This window comes from Salmo trutta, chromosome 12 (genome assembly GCF_901001165.1).
Source record: "Salmo trutta chromosome 12, fSalTru1.1, whole genome shotgun sequence".
NCBI classification, from domain to species: domain Eukaryota; kingdom Metazoa; phylum Chordata; class Actinopteri; order Salmoniformes; family Salmonidae; genus Salmo; species Salmo trutta.
Window position 1 is genome coordinate 54,718,773 of NC_042968.1, and position 20,906 is coordinate 54,739,678.

At 42.7% G+C, this 20,906-nt stretch overlaps 1 protein-coding gene across 1 annotated transcript in view; it reads left to right on the forward strand.

The window, feature by feature from the left end:
- Positions 1–700: 700 nt before the first annotated feature.
- The window catches only part of LOC115203811 (transitional endoplasmic reticulum ATPase-like), a 43,249-nt gene continuing 23,043 nt past the window's right edge, over positions 701–20,906 (forward strand). The window contains exons 1-8 of the mRNA XM_029768828.1: positions 701–862; positions 11,833–11,941; positions 12,147–12,319; positions 12,439–12,581; positions 12,930–13,060; positions 13,265–13,396; positions 14,211–14,313; positions 14,533–14,666. Of these exons, the coding sequence (XP_029624688.1) occupies positions 846–862; positions 11,833–11,941; positions 12,147–12,319; positions 12,439–12,581; positions 12,930–13,060; positions 13,265–13,396; positions 14,211–14,313; positions 14,533–14,666 (942 nt within the window). The 5' untranslated portion in view covers positions 701–845. The remainder of the gene's footprint in view (positions 863–11,832; positions 11,942–12,146; positions 12,320–12,438; positions 12,582–12,929; positions 13,061–13,264; positions 13,397–14,210; positions 14,314–14,532; positions 14,667–20,906) is intronic.

Below are 20,906 nucleotides of genomic sequence, written 5' to 3' on the forward strand. Positions count from 1 at the left end.
GCCTCCCCCTCACCCTTCTTAAAGTATTTAACATTTACATTTTGGCCATTTAGCAGACACACTTACTGTATCCAAAGTTACTTACAATCAGTGCATTCAACTTAGGAAGGTTAGGGAGCGCTACATACCAAGACCATCCAGTTAAAGCTTATTCAAATGAGCTGACCAAAAAAGACTAGTGGTCACTTTTTACTGACTGCAAAAGGCAGATTATCTCACTGACATCAATGATGGATAGCCATATAATATTGTTTTAGTAAGAGTCTCTGCCTCAGTTATGCTTCACAATCATAAAGCATTATCAACAAACGATGAGGTCTCGTCAGGATTCTGAACCATCTTGCTGTCCCTGCCGCAGATGTCTGACATTCATGGACCAATCTTATGACTGGGTGACCTAGTTTCTAGGGGTGATAACCATAGACTTGCCTACACGGTCACATCATTAGTGACAACAGTGCTTTTTCTCAGCATTTCTACAGCTCTTTTTAACAACAAAGGACTATGAATTGTAAAATAATAACAAAGATAGTTCTGATTAATGTTACCCCTTTCGATAATTCGGTGGTAATAGTACATAGAATGAAACGTTTTGTCATGGGGAAAAACAACATTGAGACATATGGCCTATTGGGTATTGTTACTAGGTAGAAAATGACAAAGAAACGTTTTATTCTGATTGGCTCTATTGAATCGAGAATCCGCTACGCTGTCTGTTTACTGCATCAGTCACTGATCAAATCAAACTGTCGGCGTTGCACTCACTGGAGAGGAAAATACACATATAAGGTTACAAACTATAAAGAAACCATCATTTATTCGTTGAACATACCAAGCGGAACACCATGGCTTCAGGAGGAGAGTAAGTTGACATCGCTATCTAATTTGCTTTCCTGAAGGACCCAGTTACCAAGAAATAACGTTTGCTTTGTTAGCTAAAACCTAGGTCAATTGGCTAGATAATGCTGGCGAACTTTCTGTTGTTGCTAACGAACGTGCCCAACTAGCTAATATCGGTTTGTGTTCTATGGACGTAGCAATATTTGAACATATAGAAGTCCTATACATGCAAATGATACGTTTCCACATAGCTAGTTATCTAGCTAACAGCTAGATTATACCATGCCCATGTGTCAGTGCCGGTTAGCTAAACGCATAGCTAATTTCACTTATACTGGCCAGGTCAAAAATACCAGCTTGTCATCTCTGCATCTGTCTACCAGATTTAACTAGCTACGTAGCTAGCAAAGCTGGTTAACTGACAGCGACGTAAATAGGAAGACTGCTTGTCATGTTGTAGTTAACATTTACTAAGTGATGCTTGTTATACTTGCAAAAGTTATAGTAGTCTGTTTGAGCGAATGACTGACCACCTTCGCTCTCGTAGTTTTTCATGCTGTGTCATGTGGGGGCATGTACAACACTTAAACTACATATTTACAACTGAATCTGAAATCCAGAGGCCGGCAGATGCCGATATTGAGTCGTTTCATCTTACTGTCCAAACTCATTGTATGCAGCTGGCAATACACTCCTATCACCGTGGACCGGTTTATACATAAAACATTGTCCATACAGGCAGCGAAGGCGTCTCCTTAACTTTCTCCTTAACTATACAGTATTTAATGGTGGGAAAATATGCATACTTCATTTATGAAACACCATTTTTCACCACCATGCTAGAGTGGCTAATACGACTTCCTGATGTTGCGCCCGTCATTCAGGAGGAAATCTATAATTTGCAGCCTCAATGGAGAACGTTTTTAAGTATGATCTGGTCTACGGGGATAGGTGTGTATTGCATACAATGCGTTTGGACGGTAAGATGAAACGACTCAATATCACCATCTGCTGGTCTTTGGGCTACTGAAGCTGATGCTAGCGTTTAGCAAAACATTAGCATTTCGTAACAGTAAACATTACAAAGGGGATACTCCCTTTCTTCCGAGTCCCGACCCTAGCTAGGTTCTTTCAAAAGGAATACACATCTTATGTATGCTACCTAATACCACAGAACAGCGAGCCAGATGTTACACTGGATGTATAAATCTGTAGCATCTGGTTGGCATTTCCACCCAGTGGCCAGCAGTGGCAGAAGATGGATTTTGGCAGACATTTTCTCATTGATGAAGCGTTTGATCTCAATACAGTTTTCTGTTCCCAAAACTAAAATCTGTTACAAAGTGGACTAAGTTTTGTAGACTTTACCCTCTGCCAAAGTTTCCAAAAATGTTGTTGTTTAGGAGTGCAAGGACAAATTGAATTATTGAACATGCGCACATTGGGCTCCCAAGTGGTGCAGCGGTCTAAGGCACTGCATCTCAGTGGTAGAGGCTTCACAACAGACCCTGGTTTGATTCCAGGCCGTATAAATTGGGAGTCCCATAGGGCGGCGCACGCGTCCGGGTTAGGGTTTGGCCAGGGTAGGCCGTCATTGTAAATAAGAATTTGGTCTTAACTGACTTACCTAGTTAAATAAAAAAAGTTTTACTTCAGAGTAGGCGTTCTCTAATGGTAATGTGCAAATACATGCTAGAACGCGACAATAGGATTCTGCCCACCTCCTTGCTTGTTCAATCAATTTGCTCCAAGTGGAAACGACAGGCTGTGGTCTATCTTGGGTTAGTTATAAAAAAAATCTTTGCTGATACTCTCCTGATAGCAAGCAAGTTAACTCAGCTATCTAGCTAAAAGTGTGGCAGATGTTGTTTCAAAACCCACAAAAATACAGTTGCTGCCCATTCTAGTAACTAGTTTCACTACTGTATAATAAGAAACTGAAAGCAACTGCCCCATAATAGTTATTTTAAGTTTCTGTCTCTAGTCAGTAGGCACACATTTAACACACAGGCCACTTTTAACCCAACGAGACGGTTGATTAAAATGATGGCACGGTATCCAATCAAAAACACATCTTTTGACCAATGGGTAAAATGTTAATTGTTGGGTATTAAGGTCAAAATGAAACATTGTTTCTGGTGTTATTCTTATTCCATGTATTTAATGTTGTATAGCAGCTTCTCAGAAACACAGACCACTTTATTTCATGAGGATAGGACTTACCATTGCTCAGATTCTTATTTTCATGTGATTGGAAAATGTCAAAAAAGGGTAAATAATAATCATTTTTTTAAGGTAGGTTGGCCATATTAACAGCTACTAAGATATGTGGAATTGTTTTAAGAAGATCATAGCAAGGACCAGTTCACTATTTGCTTTAGAATTTTAAGACCCCTTGAAGTATCCCCAAAAATATATCTAAAACAATAATTTGATATATTATTTGGGGCCTTATTGCTATTAGCCAATACAAACGCATTGAATAACAGATTCACTACATGGAACAACAGATAGTCAGTCCCCCCCACGAAGTGTCTGTCCTATACTGAACAAATATATAAATGCAGCATTTAAAGTGTTGGTTTCATGAGCTGAAATTGTCCATATGCAAGAAAAGCTTATTTCTCTCAAATGTTGTGTACAAACTTGTTTATATAGTGAGCATTTCTCCTTTGTCAAGATATGCCAAAGCTGTCAGGTGAATGGATTATCAGGAAGCTGATTAAACAGCATGATCATTACACAGGTGCACCTTGTGCTGGGGTCAATAGAAGACCCCTCTTAAATGTGCAGTTTTGTCACACAACAGAATGCCACAGATGTCAACTTCTGAGGGAGCATGCAATTGGCATGTTGACTGCAGGAATGTCCACCAGGGCTGCAGGAATGTCCACCAGAGAATTTGTTTTTTTCTCTACCATAAGCCACCTCCAACATCATTTTAGAGAATTTGGTAGTATGTACAACCAGCCTCACAACTGCAGACCACATGTAACCATGCCAGCCCAGGACTTCCACATCCGGCTTCTTTACCTGCGGGATGGTCTGAGAAGAGCCAACCGGACAGCTGATGTGCAAACCCACAGTTTCAAACGAAGAATTTCTTTACAAACTGTCAGAAACCTTCTCAGGGAAGCTTGTCTGCGTGCTCGTCGTCCTCACCAGGGTCTTGACCTGACTGGAGCTTGGCGTTGTAACCGACTTCAGTGGGCAGATGCGCACCTTCGATGGCCACTGGCACGCCGGAGAAGTGTGCACTTCATGGATAAATCCCGGTTTCAACTGTACCGGGCAGATGGCAGACAGTGTGTATGGCGTCGTGTGGGCTAGTGGAGAGACAATATGCGAAGGAGATCTGTCGCGCTGCATGAGGCAAAAGGTGATCACAGCAGATGCTGCCTTTTTTTTTTTAGGTATCTGTGAACAACCGATACATATGTGTTTTCCCAGTCATGTGAAATCCATAGACTATGGCCTAATGAATTCATTTCAATTGACTGATTTCCTTATATGAACTGTAACTCTGTAAAATAACTGTAAAATATTTGAAATTGTTGCATTTATATTTTTGTTCAGTGTATATCTGAGAAATATAAGAAAGATCAGAAAATGTTTGTATATATTTTTTTTTATATGTATTTAACCCCTTTGGCACTAAACAGTCTCCATATATACAGTAGTTCCATTTATTTTTTTGACCTGTACTCGGGGACCTTCAGACAAGTCTTGTGAGCAAAACATGTTCGTGAGAGTCTCATTAGTGTGTAGACCAAACTGTTCGGATGCTACAGACAGAAGTTGACAGATCGGCTGTACCAACTTCAGACAAGTTCCAAGATGCTTGTAGGGGTTGTAGAGCAAAACGGAGAACACCATCGTGTTCACGAGAGTCTCGTCTTTCTATAGAGGGGTCATAATAGTTGGAAGGCCAAACTGACAAAGACCGCTCTAGTTCTTTCACCGCAGATGTGGAAGTGCGACATAGGCGGATGGAGTGGATTGAAACGCATCCAATGCAAAAAACGTATTTCTAGCTAAAACTGACAGATTTTATGGGGATTTTTTATTATTATGCGGTGGTAGGTGATCAGGCCTACCACTGTTGTGTCGTCGGCAAACTTAATGATGGTGTTGGAGTCGTACTTGGCCATGCAGTCATGGGTGAACAGGGAGTACAGGAGGGGACTGAGCACGCACCCCTGAGGGGCCCACGTTTTAAGGGTCAGCGTGGCAGATGCTGTTGCCTACCCTCACCACCTGGGGTCATCCTGACAGGAAGTCCAGAATCCAGTTCAAGAGGGAGATGTTCAGTCCCAGGGTCCTTAGCTTGATGAACTTGGAGAGAACTATGGTTTGAATGTTGAGGTGTAGTCAATGAATAGCATTCTCACGTTGGTGTTCCTTTTATCCTAGTGGGAAAGGGCAGTGTGGAGTGCAATAGAGATTGCATCCTCCCTGGCTCTGTTGGGGCGGTATGCGAATTAGAGTGGGTCCAGGGTGTATGGGATGATGGTGTTGATGTGAGCAATGACCAGTCTTTCAAGGTGTTTCATAGCTATAGAGTGCTACAAGTCTGTCATCTAGACAGGTTACCTAGGTGTTCTTGGGCACAGGGACTATGGTGGTCTGCTTGAAACATGTAGGTATTACAGACTTGGTCAGAGAGTGGTTGAAAATGTCAGTGAAGACACTTGTCAATTGGTCAGTGCATGCTCGGAGTACGCGTCCTGTTAATCTGTCTGGCCCGCGACCTTGTTAATGTTCACCTCGGCTACGGAGAGTGTTATCACACAGTTGTCCAGAACAGCTGGAGCTCTCACGTAGGGTTGCACATTTTGGGGAATATTCAGAGGTGGAAACTTTCTGTGGGAATTAACGAAAATATTTAGCAAATGAATATTAATACCAAGCAAAGTGGCACTGAGTTTGGAGGTAGGCCTTGAAATACATCCACAGGTACACCTCCAATTGACTCAAATGATGTCAATTAGCCTATCAGAAGCTTCTAAAGCCATGACATCATTTTCTGGATTTTTCCAAGCTGTTTAAAGGCACAGTCAACTTAGTGTATGTAAACTTCTGACCCACTGGAATTGTGATAGTGTCTGTGTGTAAACAATTGTTGGAAAAATTACTTGCGTCATGCACAAAGTAGATGTCCTAACCGACTTGCCAAAACTATAGTTTGTTAACCAAAATATGCCACAAGACCTCGAATTACCTTATGTGTATCCCACAAAAAAGGTTCAATGTTGTAAGCTAACTTTTTTTTGTTGATGAATTTAAGCAATATTCCCCAAATTCCAGAGCCTAACTTCCCATGAAAAATTTCGGAAATTTACCAGAAAGTTTCCAACCCTTTGCAACCCTACTCTCACACATGGTTCAGTGGTGCTGCTTGTTGTGAGCATAAAAGGCATTTAGCTCATCTGGTAGGTGTGCGTCACTGGGAAGCTCGCGGCTGGGTTTTCCTTTTGTAATCCGTGATCATTTGCAAGCCTTGACACATCTGACGAGCATCAGAGTAGGATTCGATCTTAGTCCTGTATCCATGCTTTGCCTGTTTGTTGGATCGTCGTAGGGCGTAGCAGGATATCTTATTAGTGTCCCTCTCCTTAAAAGCGGCAGCTCTAGCCTTTAGCTCAGTGCGGGTGTTGCCTGTAGTCCATTGCTTCTGGTTGGGATATGTATGTACAGTCGCTGTGGGGACGACATCATTGATACACTTATTGATGAAGCCGGTGACTGATGTGGTGTACTCCTCAATGCCATTGGATGATTCCCGGAACATATTCCAGTCTGTGCTATCATCGCATCTTACTACACTGGCTCCGACGCTCTTCGGATGTGGCATGGCTTGCAAACTGTTAGACTACAAAGGGAAGCACAGCCAAGAGCTGCCCAGTGACACGAGCATTCCAGACGAGCTAAATAACTTCTATGCTTGCTTCGAGGCAAGTAACACTGAAACATGCATGAGAGCGTCAGCTGTTGCAGACAACTGTGTGATCACGCTCTCAGCAGCCGATGTGAGTAAGACCTTTTTAAACAGGTCAACATTCACAAAGTCGCTGGGCCAGACGGATTACCAGGACGCGTACTGCGAGCATGCGCTGACCAACTGAGAAGTCTCTTCACTGACATTTTCAACCTCTCTCTGTCCGAGTCTGTAATACCAACATGCTTCAAGCAGACCACCATAGTCCCTGTGCCCAAGAACACTAAGGTAACCTGCCTAAATGACTACCGACCAGTAGCCCTCATGTCTGTTGCCATGAAATGCTTTGAAAGGCTGGTCATGGCTCACATCAACACCATTATCCCAGAAACCCTAGACCCACTTCAATTTGCATACTGCACCAACAGATCCACAGATGACACAATCTCTATTGCACTCCACACTGCCCTTTCCCACCTGGACAAAAGGAACACCTATGTGAGAATGCTATTCATTGACTACAGCTCAGCGTTCAACACCATAACTTAGTGTTGAGCTTTGAAGGCATCAAGGACCCTGGGACTAAACACCTCCCTCTGCAAAGGATCCTAGACGGGCCATCCCCAGGTGGTAAGGGTAGGTAACAACACATCCGCCACGCTGATCCTCAACACTGGGGCCCCTCAGGGGTGCATGCTCAGTCCCCTCCTGTACTCTCCTTCAGTCATGACTGCACGGCCAGGCACAACTCCAACACCATCATTAAGTTTGCTGATGACACAACAGTGGTAGGCCTGATCACCGACAACGATGAGACAGCCTACAGGGAGGAGGTCAGAGACCTGACCGTGTGGTGCAAGGACAACAACCTCCCCCTCAATGTGATCAAGACAAAGGATATGATTGTGGACTACAGGAAAAGGAGGACTGAGCATGCCCACATTCTCATCAACGGGGCTATAATGGAGCAGGTTGAGAGCCAAGTTCCTTGGTGTCCACATCACCATCAAACTAACATGGTCAAAGCACACCAAGACAGTCGTGAAGAAGGCATGACAAAACCAATTCCCCTTCAGGAGACTGAAAGGATTTGGCATGGGTCCTCAGATCCTCAAAAGGTTTTACAGCTGAACCATCGAGAGCATCCTGATGGGTTGCATCACTGCCTGGTATGGTAACTGCTCGGCCTCCGTAGTGCATACGGCCCAGTACATCACTGGGGCCAAGCTTCCTGCCATCCAGGACCTCTATACCAGGCGGTGTCAGAGGAAGGCCTTAAAAATTGTCAGACTCCAGCCTTCCTAGTCATAGACTGTTCTCTCTGCTACCGCACTGCAAGCGGTACTGGAGTGCCACATCTAGGTCGAAGAGGCTTCTAAACAGCTTCTACCCCCAAGCCATAAGACTCCTGAACAGCTAATCAAATGGCTACCCAGACTATTTGCACCCCCCCCACTCCTACGCTGCTGTTACTCTCTATCATCTATGCATAGCCACTTTCATAACCCTACCTGCATGTACATAATGACTTCAACTACCTAGACACCGCACATTGACTCTGAACCGGTACCCTTGTATATAGCCCCGCTATTGTTATTTACTGCTGCTCTTTAATTATTTGTTTTTTTTATCTTTTACTTTTTCTCTGTATTTTCTTAAAACTGCATTGTTGGTTAAGGGCTTGTAGCTAAGCATTTCACTGTAAGTGTTGTATTCGGTGCATGTGACAATTTAAAATTTGATTTTAAAACAGTCCTGTAGCTTAGTATCCGCTTCATCGTTCTGTATTGAGCGCGTCACCTGTTTTGAGTTTTTGATTGTAAGCAGGAATCAGGAGGATCGAGTTAGGGTCATATTTTCCAAATGAAGGGAGAGGGAGAGATTTGAATGCGTCTCTGTGTGTGGAGTGAAGGTGATCTATTTTTTCGCCTCTAGTTGCATAAGTGACATGCTGGTAGAAATGAGGTAAAACAGATTTTAGTTTTTCTGCATTAAAATCACCGGCCACTTGGAGCTCCACCTCTGGATGAGATTTATTTTTGCTTTGCTTATGGCCCTATACAGCTTGTTGAATTCGGTCTGTGCCAGCATCAGTTTGTGGTGGTAAAAAGACGGCTATGAAAAATATAGATGAAGTCTCTTGATAAATATTATGGTCTCCGCTTATCATGAGATATTCTAGCTAAGGCGAGCAGATCCTTGATACTTCCTTAATATTAGACCCACACCACTCCCCTTGAGCTTACCTGACGCCGTCGTTCTGTCCTGCCGATACATAGAAAAAACAGCTCGAATATTGTCCTTTTCAGCCACGTTTCCAAGAAACATAGGATATTCCAGTTCTTCAGGTCCCATTGATAGTCTCAAACGGAGCTTGTCCAGTTTATTCTCCAGTGATTATACATTTGCCAATAGAACAGAGGGTAGAGGCGGATTATTTACTCTCCACTGTACCTTCATCAGGGTACCTGCACGTCGGCCTCAATATCGCAGTGTCTTTCGCTTTCCGAGTGTCTGGGTTTAGGGCCTGGTCTGGGGTTGAGCAGTATGTCCTTCGCCGCGAACTCGGTGAAGGAGAAATCTTTATCCAAATTAAGGCTAGTGATGGCTGTTCTGATGTCCAGAAGCTATTTTCGGTTGTAGGAAACGATGGTGGAAACATTATGTACAAAAAAAAGTTAAGATCAACGCAAAAAAAACACGAATCTGTTAGGATGACCAAATCAATGGAAGCCAGAGGAAAAAAGTGGTCAGCTAGGCTGGATGCTGTGCGAAAATTAAGGCTAACCGTTGAACTCATCTTTCTTCTCTTATCCGAATGACATAAAACAATATAGAGGTAAGATAGATTTCGATTTTGAGGCATGACATGTAGTATTTTCATATTTTAGTATGCACTTTTCATATTAATGTGAAATTCCTGTTCTTTTTCGAAGATTTCTTACAAAAACAATCTTATCTCTGTGAAATGTCAATGTAAAGACCTGGGAACATTGAACCACCAGCTTTCATATGTTTTGAGCAAGGAACTTAAACGTTAGCTTTTTTACATGGCACATATTGCACTTTTACTTTCTCCTCCAACACTGTGTTTTTGCATTATTTAAACCAAATTGAGCGTGTTTCATAATTTATTTGAGACTAAATAGATTTTATTTATGTATTATATTAAGTTAAAATAAAAGGTTTCATTGTTCATTCAGTATTGGTATGTATGTATGTATGTATGTATGTGTATATATGTGTGTATATATATATATATATATATATATATATATATATATATATATATATATATATATATATATATATATATATGTGTGTATATATATATGTGTATGTATGTATGTGTGTATATATATATATATATTACAGCTCAAAAAAATAAAGGGAACACTAAAATAACACAGCCTAGATCTGAATGAATGAAATAATCTTATTAAATTCTTTTTTCTTTACATAGTTGAATGTGCTGACAACAAAATCACACAAAAATAATCAATGGAAATCCAATTTATCAACCCATGGAGGTCTGGATTTGGAGTCACACTCAAAATGAAAGTGGAAAACCACACTACAGGCTGATCCAACTTTAATGTAATGTCCTTAAAACAAGTCAAAATGAGGCTCAGTAGTGTGTGTGTGGCCTCCACGTGCCTGTAGGACCTCCCTACAATGCCTGGGCATGCTCCTGATGAGGTGGCGGATGGTCTCCTGAGGGATCTCCTCCCAGACCTGGACTAAAGCATCCGCCAACTCCTGGACAGTCTGTGGTGCAACGTGGCGTTGGTGGATGGAGCGAGACATGATGTCCCAGATGTGCTCAATTGGATTCAGGTCTGGGGAACGGGCGGGCCAGTCCATAGCATCAATGCCTTCCTCTTGCAGGAACTGCTGACACACTCCAGCCACATGAGGTCTAGCATTGTCTTGCATTAGGAGGAACCCAGGGCCAACCGCACCAGCATATGGTCTCACAAGGGGTCTGAGGATCTCATCTCGGTACCTAATGGCAGTCCGGCTACCTCTGGCGAGCACATGGAGGGCTGTGCGGCCCCCCAAAGAAATGCCACCCCACACCATGACTGACCCACCGCCAAACCGAGGCATATTGGTTCAATTGTTTTAAAGATGGGGAGAGGTCTGTCTGTGATAAAGAGATGCTCAGCATTTTTAACACCACAGTCAACCAAACAAGTCTTACAGGCTCTAGTTTGATCTAATCATAACTATTCCCCGTTGGTATGGTCAAGTGCTGCAAAGAAGGACCTAGTGAAACTGCAGCTGGCCCAGAAGAGAGCAGCACACCTTGCCCTTCAATGTACACAGAGGGCAAATATCAACAGTATGCTTTTCGGTCTCTTGGCTCAAAGTAGAGGAGAGATTGACTGCATGCATCAATTCTTGTTTTTGTGAGAAATGTATGTGTTAAATTCCAAATAGTCTAATTAGCTTACATATAGCTCTGACAGACGTACTTACCCCCACCAGACATGCCACCAGGGGTCTCTTCACAATCCCTAGGTCCAGAATAAATTCAAGAGAAGGTACAATATTATATAGAGCCAATGTTGCATGGAACGCCCTTCCATCTCATATAACGCAACTGAACAGCAAACCTGGTTTTAAAGCAACACATCAAGGCAGAACGCCTTTCCCCCATGTGACCTCATTTTTTTGTGTATGTACTGACATGTATGTGTAACTAATAGATGCGTGCACACACACTGTAACACACTCTACACACATGCACACATTATTATTCTTTAGTATTTTTTTATGTAAGTCTGTAATGTTTTAAATGTATGTGAATTGTCTTTAATGTATTTTTCGTTATGTGTTGGACCCCAGAAAGACTAGCGGTCGCCATTGGCGTCGGCTAATTTGGATCATAATTTTAAAAATCGGAATAAAGAAACCCGTTTGTCTCTTAGCAGAAATTTTCAACAGTCAGTCTGTCTATATATTCCCAGGTTCAATGTATTTTGGGGTATTATGAAATATGTTACATCTTGCCATCATATATATTTACAATCTCTTTGATTTTCCCTCAGATCGAAAAATGATCTATCCACAGCGATTTTAAAGCAGAAGACAAGGCCCAACCGGTTGGTTGTGGATGAATCTCTCAATGAGGACAACAGTGTGGTTTCTCTGTCTCAGGTGAGGCATCGGTGGTGCGAATGAATGGGGCAGGAACATTTTAGTGAACCCTTTGTCTGCACTGAGTACTACAATATTATTTCACCAGTAACTCACTCATTCATGTTGTGCAGGCTGCATTACAGTTCTATTCCCTGTTCAAGGTTCTATACTATATCAGTAGGATTCAGTGTCTGACTAATTCCTCTTTCCTGCCCCGCCCTAGGCAAAGATGGATGAGTTGCAGCTGTTCAGGGGAGACACAGTGCTGATGAAAGGAAAGAAGAGACGGGAGACGGTATGCATCGTGCTCTCTGACGACACCTGCTCCGACGAGAAGGTCCGCATGAACAGAGTGGTCCGCAACAACCTGAGAGTCCGCCTGGGAGATGTCATCAGGTGAGATAGAACTGGAGAACTTTGGCATCAGTGCAGTATGATGTGGGGAACCAGACCGCTGTGCCTTCATACTGTACAGTAAAGCCATGGCATAATTAGTTCCTTTTGTGATCACACAGTATTCAGCCATGCCCGGATGTGAAGTACGGGAAGCGGATCCATGTTCTGCCCATCGATGACACTGTAGAGGGGATCACAGGGAACCTGTTTGAGGTCTACCTCAAGCCCTACTTCCTGGAGGCCTACAGGCCCATCAGGAAAGGTAAATGATTCAGGGGATAACATGGGGTGTTTTCAGTAGGCACCAAATGGGAGAAAATGTTTAAGGTACTTCCTCCACCTGAACTTGACCCTGTACTACAGACGTTCTTCTTGGTTATGGTCATTAGAACACATCATTAAAAACATGTTGCAACGGATATCTAAAGTGTTTCTTATTGGACAAGTCCAGGTAGTCCATACCTGTTTCGGTATGTTTTCATCCGTTTCGTGTGTAATGAACCTGAACCTGTCTTGGCCAGCAGACTTTAACTTTGAAAAAAATAAAAGGTCAAGCTAAAGTCAGGGTCTTGGGGACCTGGTTTAATGTGAAGTCTCTGTTGTTTTGTAGGGGACATTTTCCTGGTGAGGGGAGGCATGCGTGCGGTGGAGTTCAAGGTAGTGGAGACGGATCCCAACCCCTACTGCATCGTGGCCCCAGATACTGTCATCCACTGTGAGGGCGAGCCCATCAAACGAGAGGTAGGGCTACATCCAGGCTTCGGTTGGAACTTGTGCATGAGAGCAGGTTGACTTTAAAGCTGTAGTTTTCAGAGATGTGATTTTTCACTTGATCATTCAGGAATTCCAGATTTTCTGATCATAGAAAACTATTTTTTCGTATGCTATCTGTAGCCTTTCCCTCTGCTTTTCTATGCTTTACCAACCACATCTCTCTGTGTTCAGGATGAGGAGGAGTCTCTGAATGAGGTTGGCTATGATGACATTGGGGGTGTGAGGAAGCAGCTGGCCCAGATTAAGGAGATGGTGGAGCTGCCCCTGAGACACCCAGCACTATTCAAGGCCATCGGCGTCAAGGTGAACTAAATACACCACCTCTCATTAGGCTTGGGCAGTATTCCCGGGGTATTTGGAAATAGCCAAGGGATGGTTTTTCAATACCGTTGAAACTATTTTAAGTTTTTCAATAAATTTTTATATTTTTTGCTATTTTGAGGGTAAATACCTGCAGTCAACTTGTGCAATACGTTAGGAGATAATGCTGATCGCGTTCTTCACTTCACCTGTCACATTATTTTACATTATGAAGCTTACAGTAGTTCCCCAGAACAGTTGAGCCAGTTATGTGTTTGTAAATAGCGCAGCGGGAGAAAGCGAGTCTAGCTGTGTATTGACAGGGGTCACGTTTTATATTGAAAGTATAGTTTTTATTTATATATATTTTTTCTTTTAATACAGTAATAAGGGACGTGCAACTATAGTTTTCCTTTGCAGAAAATACATTAGTGCCAACACATTCGGCAGAAAATACAATATATATGTATAATTTTAGGACCTGTTTTTGCAATTTTCCGTCTTCGCTCGTTATCATATTTAGCTAGCCTCCATGGAAATTCGCTATTACTTCTGCCAATTTTGTTAGCATTCTGGTAATGGTAGTCCCAATGGGCTTTTTTGTTTTTTTTGCACCCCCTTGTGTACTAAACCGGTAATAACGTAAATCCCGGGGTGAGATATGAAAATCTGGATACCGCCCAACCCTATCTCTCATCATTCACCTCAAACCTCATGTACAAGATTAGATAAAAAAAACAAAAACTGTTTACTTATTTATTATGTTGTATGTGATAATGCAAATAATTTAAAAAGGTAATTAAATTGTTAATTCTAGCCTCCAAGGGGTATCCTGCTGTATGGACCCCCTGGAACAGGAAAGACGCTGATTGCACGTGCCGTGGCCAATGAGACTGGAGCCTTCTTTTTCCTTATCAATGGTGAGACTGAGTAACAATACCTCTTTTTGTTATTTTTCATTCAGTGTTTCAATTGTCATTGCATTAAGTGAATAGAAATTCCATTCAAGAGCAAAAAAAATTTTTGATTGTAATTTCAATGTAACTGACTGAATTGGAATTGATTGACCCGAACTCTGTTCAGTGACGGTCAGGAAAAGGTTAACTAATAGTTGAACTTTTGCCTGCTAAATGTTTCAGGGCCTGAGATCATGAGTAAACTGGCTGGAGAGTCTGAGAGTAACCTGAGGAAGGCCTTTGAGGAGGCTGAGAAGAATGCCCCCGCCATCATCTTCATTGACGAGCTGGACGCCATTGCACCAAAAAGAGAAAAGGTGGGCTCACGTCTTCTGATACAGTTTCCTTCCCATCCGCTATATAGGCGTTCTTCCTTCCTACTCCGGAGTCATGTTCATTAGGGAGAAAAGTTTTTGAGTGAAACAGGAAGGTACATTTTTGAACATTGTTCCCTACTGAACGTGACCCTGGAGGCCCACAGGGTGTGTAGGCTTTTTTTGTAGCCCAGCACAAACTTCCTTAGTTGAATCGTGTGTGGTTGCAGCCCTGAAACAAAAGCCTGCATGCCTGGTGAGTCTCAAAGACCAGGATTGAATGGCACTGCAGTAATTCCTTGCACATGTGCTGACCATCATGACGCTTGCTGCTTACAGTTTTCTTTGTCTGATTTTTCCACATTTTGTTACATTACAGCCTTATTCTAAAATTGATTCAATGAATTGTTTTCCTCATCAATCTACATATAATGACAAAGAAAAAACTGTTTTTTTTAAATGTTTGCAACTTTATAAAAAATTAATAAAAACCTTATTTACATAAGTATTCAGACCCTTTGCTATGAGACTCGAAATTGAGCTCAGGTGTATCTAGGGATAGGTACCGAAACCCGATATTAAACGGGCCCCAGGGCTAAATAATGAAAGACCGTAGAATCAGTAAGCTCCGACGTTATCGGTTCTGCTTTCGGTACTGGAGAAATTAAGAAAATAGATTTCCTATTTATTATTCATACATAAACGTTATCTTGCACATTTTATCTCACTAACCGTTTGTAATTTGCAATAAGATTAAGACATTCGTCTATGATGCATTTTTGCTATTTCCAATCCAGAAGATATCTCTCTCTCGCTCTACAGCACACACAAGAAAGACCCTGCTCTTAATTAGTGACGATGGCGGAGAGAGCTAAACATTCAAAAGTGTGGTTACACTTCACCAGACTCGATGCTGACAGCGCTCGTTGCCACAGGTGCAACAAGACTTTTGCTCGTGTTTCCGCCCTTATAAGCAATCTGTCCAAACATCTATCGAAAGTGCATAATGTACAGGCAGAGAAATGCACAGTTTGACTGCCTAGCTCGTTGTTCATCTCTCGTTGCCCGGTCTACGTTAGGTATGTATGCTAGCAGCCTAGAGCCCACACACGGAGTTAACTAAATTATGCGAACATGGGTTCATGATCAAAAGTACCCATTAGCCAGCTGATTGTTTAGCTATGGGTGTGTCCATAAATTCAATCACCCATTTAAAGATTTTGCAACTTTTTTGTTAAAGTTGCAGCTACAATGAACCAACCCACTCCTCCTAATACCACTGGTCCACGCCAAAGACAAGCCCAAAGCCCCTTCACACTGGCAGCTAGTGGTAGGATGACTGAGGAGGGGGTGAATGAGTGCCACCGAGCCGTGACCAAATTCATAGTGAAAGGCCTACACCCCTTTGCAACAGTGGCGTTCAAGGACCTTAGGTAATGGTCTGTCAGTATACAGTTGAAGTCGGAAGTTTACATACACTTAAGTTGGAGTCATTAAAACTCGTTTTTCAACCACTCCACACATTTCTTGTGATCAAACTATAGTTTTGGCAAGTCGGTTAGGACATCTACTTTGTGCATGACACAAGTCATTTTTCCAACAATTGTTTATAGACACAGTGAATTGAAAGTGAAATCCTCTATCACAATTCCAGTGGGTCAGAAGTTTACATACACTAAGTTGACTGTGTCTTTAAACAGCTTGGAAAATTCCAGAAAGTTATGTCATGGCTTTAGAAGCTTCTGATAGGCTAACTGACATCATTTGAGTCAATTGGAGGTGTACCTGTGGATGTATTTCGAGGCCTACCTTCAAAGTCAGTGCCTCTTTGCTTGACATCATTGGGAAATCAGCCAAGACGTCAGAATTTTTTTTTGTGAAAAGTACAAATCAATCCCAGAACAACAGCAAAGGACCTTGTGAAGATGCTGGAGGAAACAGGTAAAAAAGTATCTATATCCACAGTAAAACGTGTCCTATATCGACATAACCTGAAAGGCCGCTCAACGAGGAAGAAGCCACTGCTCCAAAACCGGCATAAAAAAGCCAGACTACGGTTTGCAACTGCACATGGGAACAAAGATTGTACTTCTTGAATAAATGTCCTCTGGTCTGATGAAACAAAAATAGAACTGTTTGGCCATAATGACCATTGTTATGTTTGGAGGAAAAAGGGGGAGCCTTGCAAGCTGAAGAACACCATCCCATCCGTGAAGCACGGGGATGGCAGCATCATGTTGTGGGGGTGCTTTGCTGCAGGAGGGACTGGTGCACTTCACAAAATGGATGGCATCATGAGGCAGGAAAATTATGCAACATCTGAAGACATCAGTCAGGAAGTTAAAGCTTGGTCGCAAATGATCTTCCAAATGGACAATGACCTCAAGCATACTTCCAAAGTTGTGGCAAAATGGCTTAAGGACAACAGTCAAGGTATTGGAGTGGCCATCACAAAGCCCTGACCTTTATCCTATAGAACATTGTGGGCAGAACTGAAAAAGCATGTGCGAGCAAGGAGGACTACAAACCTGACTCAGTTACACCAGCTCTGTCAGGAGGAATAGGCCAAAATTCAACCAACTTATTGTGGGAAGCTTGTGGAAGGCTACCTGAAACGTTTGACCCAGGTTAAACAATTTAAAGGCAATGCTACCAAATACTAATTGAGTGTATGTAAACTTCTGACCCACTGGGAATGTGATGAAATAAAAGCTGAAAAAAATAATTCTCTCTACTATTATTCTAACGTTTCACATTCAAATAACGTTGTGATCCTAACTGACCCAAGACAGGGAATTTTTACTAGGATTAAATGTCAGGAATTGTGAAACTGATTTTAAATGTATTTGGCTAAGGTGTATGTAAACTTCCGACTTCAACTGTATATTGAGTTGTATTCATTTTTAGGATAGTGTAGTATAAAAGGGTTGTATGGTTAGTCCCGTCACTCCACAATACACATCAACACATTTTTTACTGTAGGGAGATGAGCGAGGCACTCAACCCCAAATATACCCTCCCTCCAGGAGTTACCTCAGTGACACATTAGTTCCTACCTGGTGTGGTGTAGAAAAGGCCAATGTGATCACTGAGCTGAAGGACGTGCTAAAGCTGGCCATCACATCAGACGGGTGGACCAGCCTCTGTCAGGACCACTGTCTCACTGTTACAGTGCACTACACAAGCCAGGGCAGCGTAAAACAGAAGGTTCTCCACACCAGGGCAGTGTACAAATCGCAAACTGGCGAAGTAGTGGCAGAGGAGATCTCAGACATTCTGGGAGGGTTTGAGATCAAGCCGAACAAGATTGTAGCTGTGACTGTTGATAATGCTGGCAGTATGGATGTTGCCATCAAGAGGCTACACATCCTAAAAAATGTAATGCTTTGCACACACATTGAATCTGGCAGCCCAGAAAATCGACAAAATGACTTCCATTGATTTAAAAAAAGATACATTTTTTTTATTTCACCTTTATTTAACCAGGTAGGCTAGTTGAGAACCCGTGTTGCTCTATACCACTGTATTTTAATTTGCAGGAAAATATTGTTTTGCATTTCCATCATCACAACATTAGTCTATAATAGTGATTTGTTGAAAAGATTGCTGTTTCCATCGCTGTAAATAATTGTTTATTTTATTTATTTTATATTTCAGAAAATAAAGCAATGTTGATTCTGTTCTTAATTTATTAATTTTTTTTCTTCATAAAATATAACAAAAAGAACTGATAAGAATACTGTTGAAGTACCGGATCGATAAGCAGTATCAGTAAGAGTAGTAATAACGTTAGAATCTTAACGATACCCATCCCTAGGTGCATCCTGTTTCTACAACTTGATTGGAGTACACCTGCGGTAAATTAAATTGATTGGACATGATTTGGAAAGGCACATACCTGTCTATATAAGGTCCCACAGTTGACGGTGCATGTCAGAGCATAAAACCAAGCAGCCATGAGGTCGAAGGAATTGTCCGTAGAGCTCCGAGACAGGATTGTGTCGAGGCACAGATCTGGGGAAGGGTACCAAAACATTTCTGCAGCATTGAAGATCCCAAAGAACACAGTGGACTCCATCATTCTTAAATGGAAGAAGTTTGGAACCACCAAGACTCTTCCTAGAGCTAGCCGCCCGGCCAAACTGAGCACTCGGGGGACAAGGGCCTTGGTCAGGGACGTGACCAAGAACCCAATAGTCGCTTCAGAGTTCCTCTGTGAATATTAAAGAACCTTCCAGAAGGACAACCATCTCTGCAGCATTCCACCAATCATGCCTTTATGGTAGAGTGGCCAGATGGAAGACACTCTTCAGTAAAGGCACATGACAGATGGCTTGGAGTTTGCCAAAAGGCACCTTAAGGACTCTCAGACCATGAGAAACAAGATTCTCTGATCTGATGAAACCAAGATTGAACTCTTTGGCCTGATTGCCAAGCGTCACGTCTGGAGGAAACCTGGCTCCATCCCTACAGTGAAGCATGGTGGTGGCAGCATCATGCTGTGGGGATGTTTTTCAACAGCAGGGACTGGGAGACTAGTGAGGATTGAGGGTAGATGAACTGAGCAAAGTACAGAGAGATCCTTGATATAAACCTGCTCCAGAGCGCTCAGGACCTCAGACTAGGACAAAGGTTTACCTTCCAAAAGGACAACGACCAGAAGCACACAGCCAATACAACGCAGGAGTGGCTTCGGGACAAGTCTCTGAATGTCCTTGAGTGGCCCAGCCAGAGCCTGTACTTGAACCTGATCTAACATCTCTGGAGAGACTTAAAAATAACTGTGCAGCGACGCTCCCAATCCAACCTGACAGAGCTTGAGAGGATCTGCAGAGAGGAATTGGCAAAACTCCCCAAATACAGGTGTGCCAAGCTTGTACCATCATACCCAAGAACACTCAAAGCTGTAATCGCTGCCAAAGGTGCTTCAACTGAGTAAACGAATACTTATGTAAATTTAATATTTCCGTTTTGCGTTATTAATAAATGTGAAAAGCTGTCTCAATCAGTTTTTCCTTTGTCATTATGAGGTATTGTGTGTAGATGAGGGAAACAAAATGTGGAAAAAGTCAAGGGGTCTGAATACTTTCCGAGTGGATTTGGCTATTTTAGCCACACCCATTGCTGACAGATGTATAAAATCGAGCACACAGCCATGCAATCTCCCTAGACAAACATTGGCAGTAGAATGGCCTTACTGAAGAGCTGAGTGACTTTCAACGTGGCACCGTCATAGAATGCCACCTTTTCAAGTCAGTTTGTCAAATTTCTGCCCTGCTGCCCCGGTCAACTGTAAGTGCTGTTATTGTGAAGTGAAAATGTCTAGGAGCAACAACGGCTTTGCCGCGAAGTGGTAGGCTACATCAGCTCACAGAGCGGGGCCACCGAATTTTGAAGCGTGAAGTGCTTCGTAATCTTCTGTCCTCTACAACACTCACTACCGAGTTACAAACTGCCTCCGGAAGCAACATCAGCACAAGAACTGTTCGTCGGCAGCTTCATGAAATGGGTTTCTATGGCCGAGCAGCCACACACGCAAGCCTAAGATCACCATACGCAATGCCAAGTGTCGGCGGGAGTAGTGTAAAACTCGCCGCCAGTGGAAATGCGTTGTCTGGAGTGATGAATCACGCTTCACCATCTGGCAGTCCGATTGAACAAATCTGGGTTTGGCGGATTCCAGGAGAACTCTACCTGCCCCAATGCATTGTGCCAACTGTAAAGTTTGGTGGCGGAGAAATAATGGTCTGGGGCTGTTCGTTCTAGGCCCCGTAGTTCCAGTGCAGGGAAATGTTGACACTACAACACAATGACATTCTAGACGATTCTGTGCTTGCAAGTTTGTGGAAGGCCCTTTCTTGTTTCATCATGACAATTCCCCCGTGCACAAAGCGAGGTCCATACAGAAATGGTTTGTCGAGATCGGTGTGGGAGAACGTGACTGGCCTGCACAGAGCCCTGACCTCAACCCCATCGAACACCTTTGGGATGAATTGGAACGCCGACCACAAGCCAGGCCTATTCGCCCATCATGATTGCCTGACCTCACTTATGCTCTTGTGGCTGAATGGAAGCAAGTCCCAACATCTAGTGGAAAGCCTTCCCAGGAGAGTGGAGGCTGTTATAGCAGCACAGGGGGACCAACTCCATATTAATGCCCATGATTTTAGAATGAGATATTCGACGAGCAGGTGTCCACGTACTTTTCTTCATGTAGTGTAAGTTCAGGAGTAAAAATTAGCT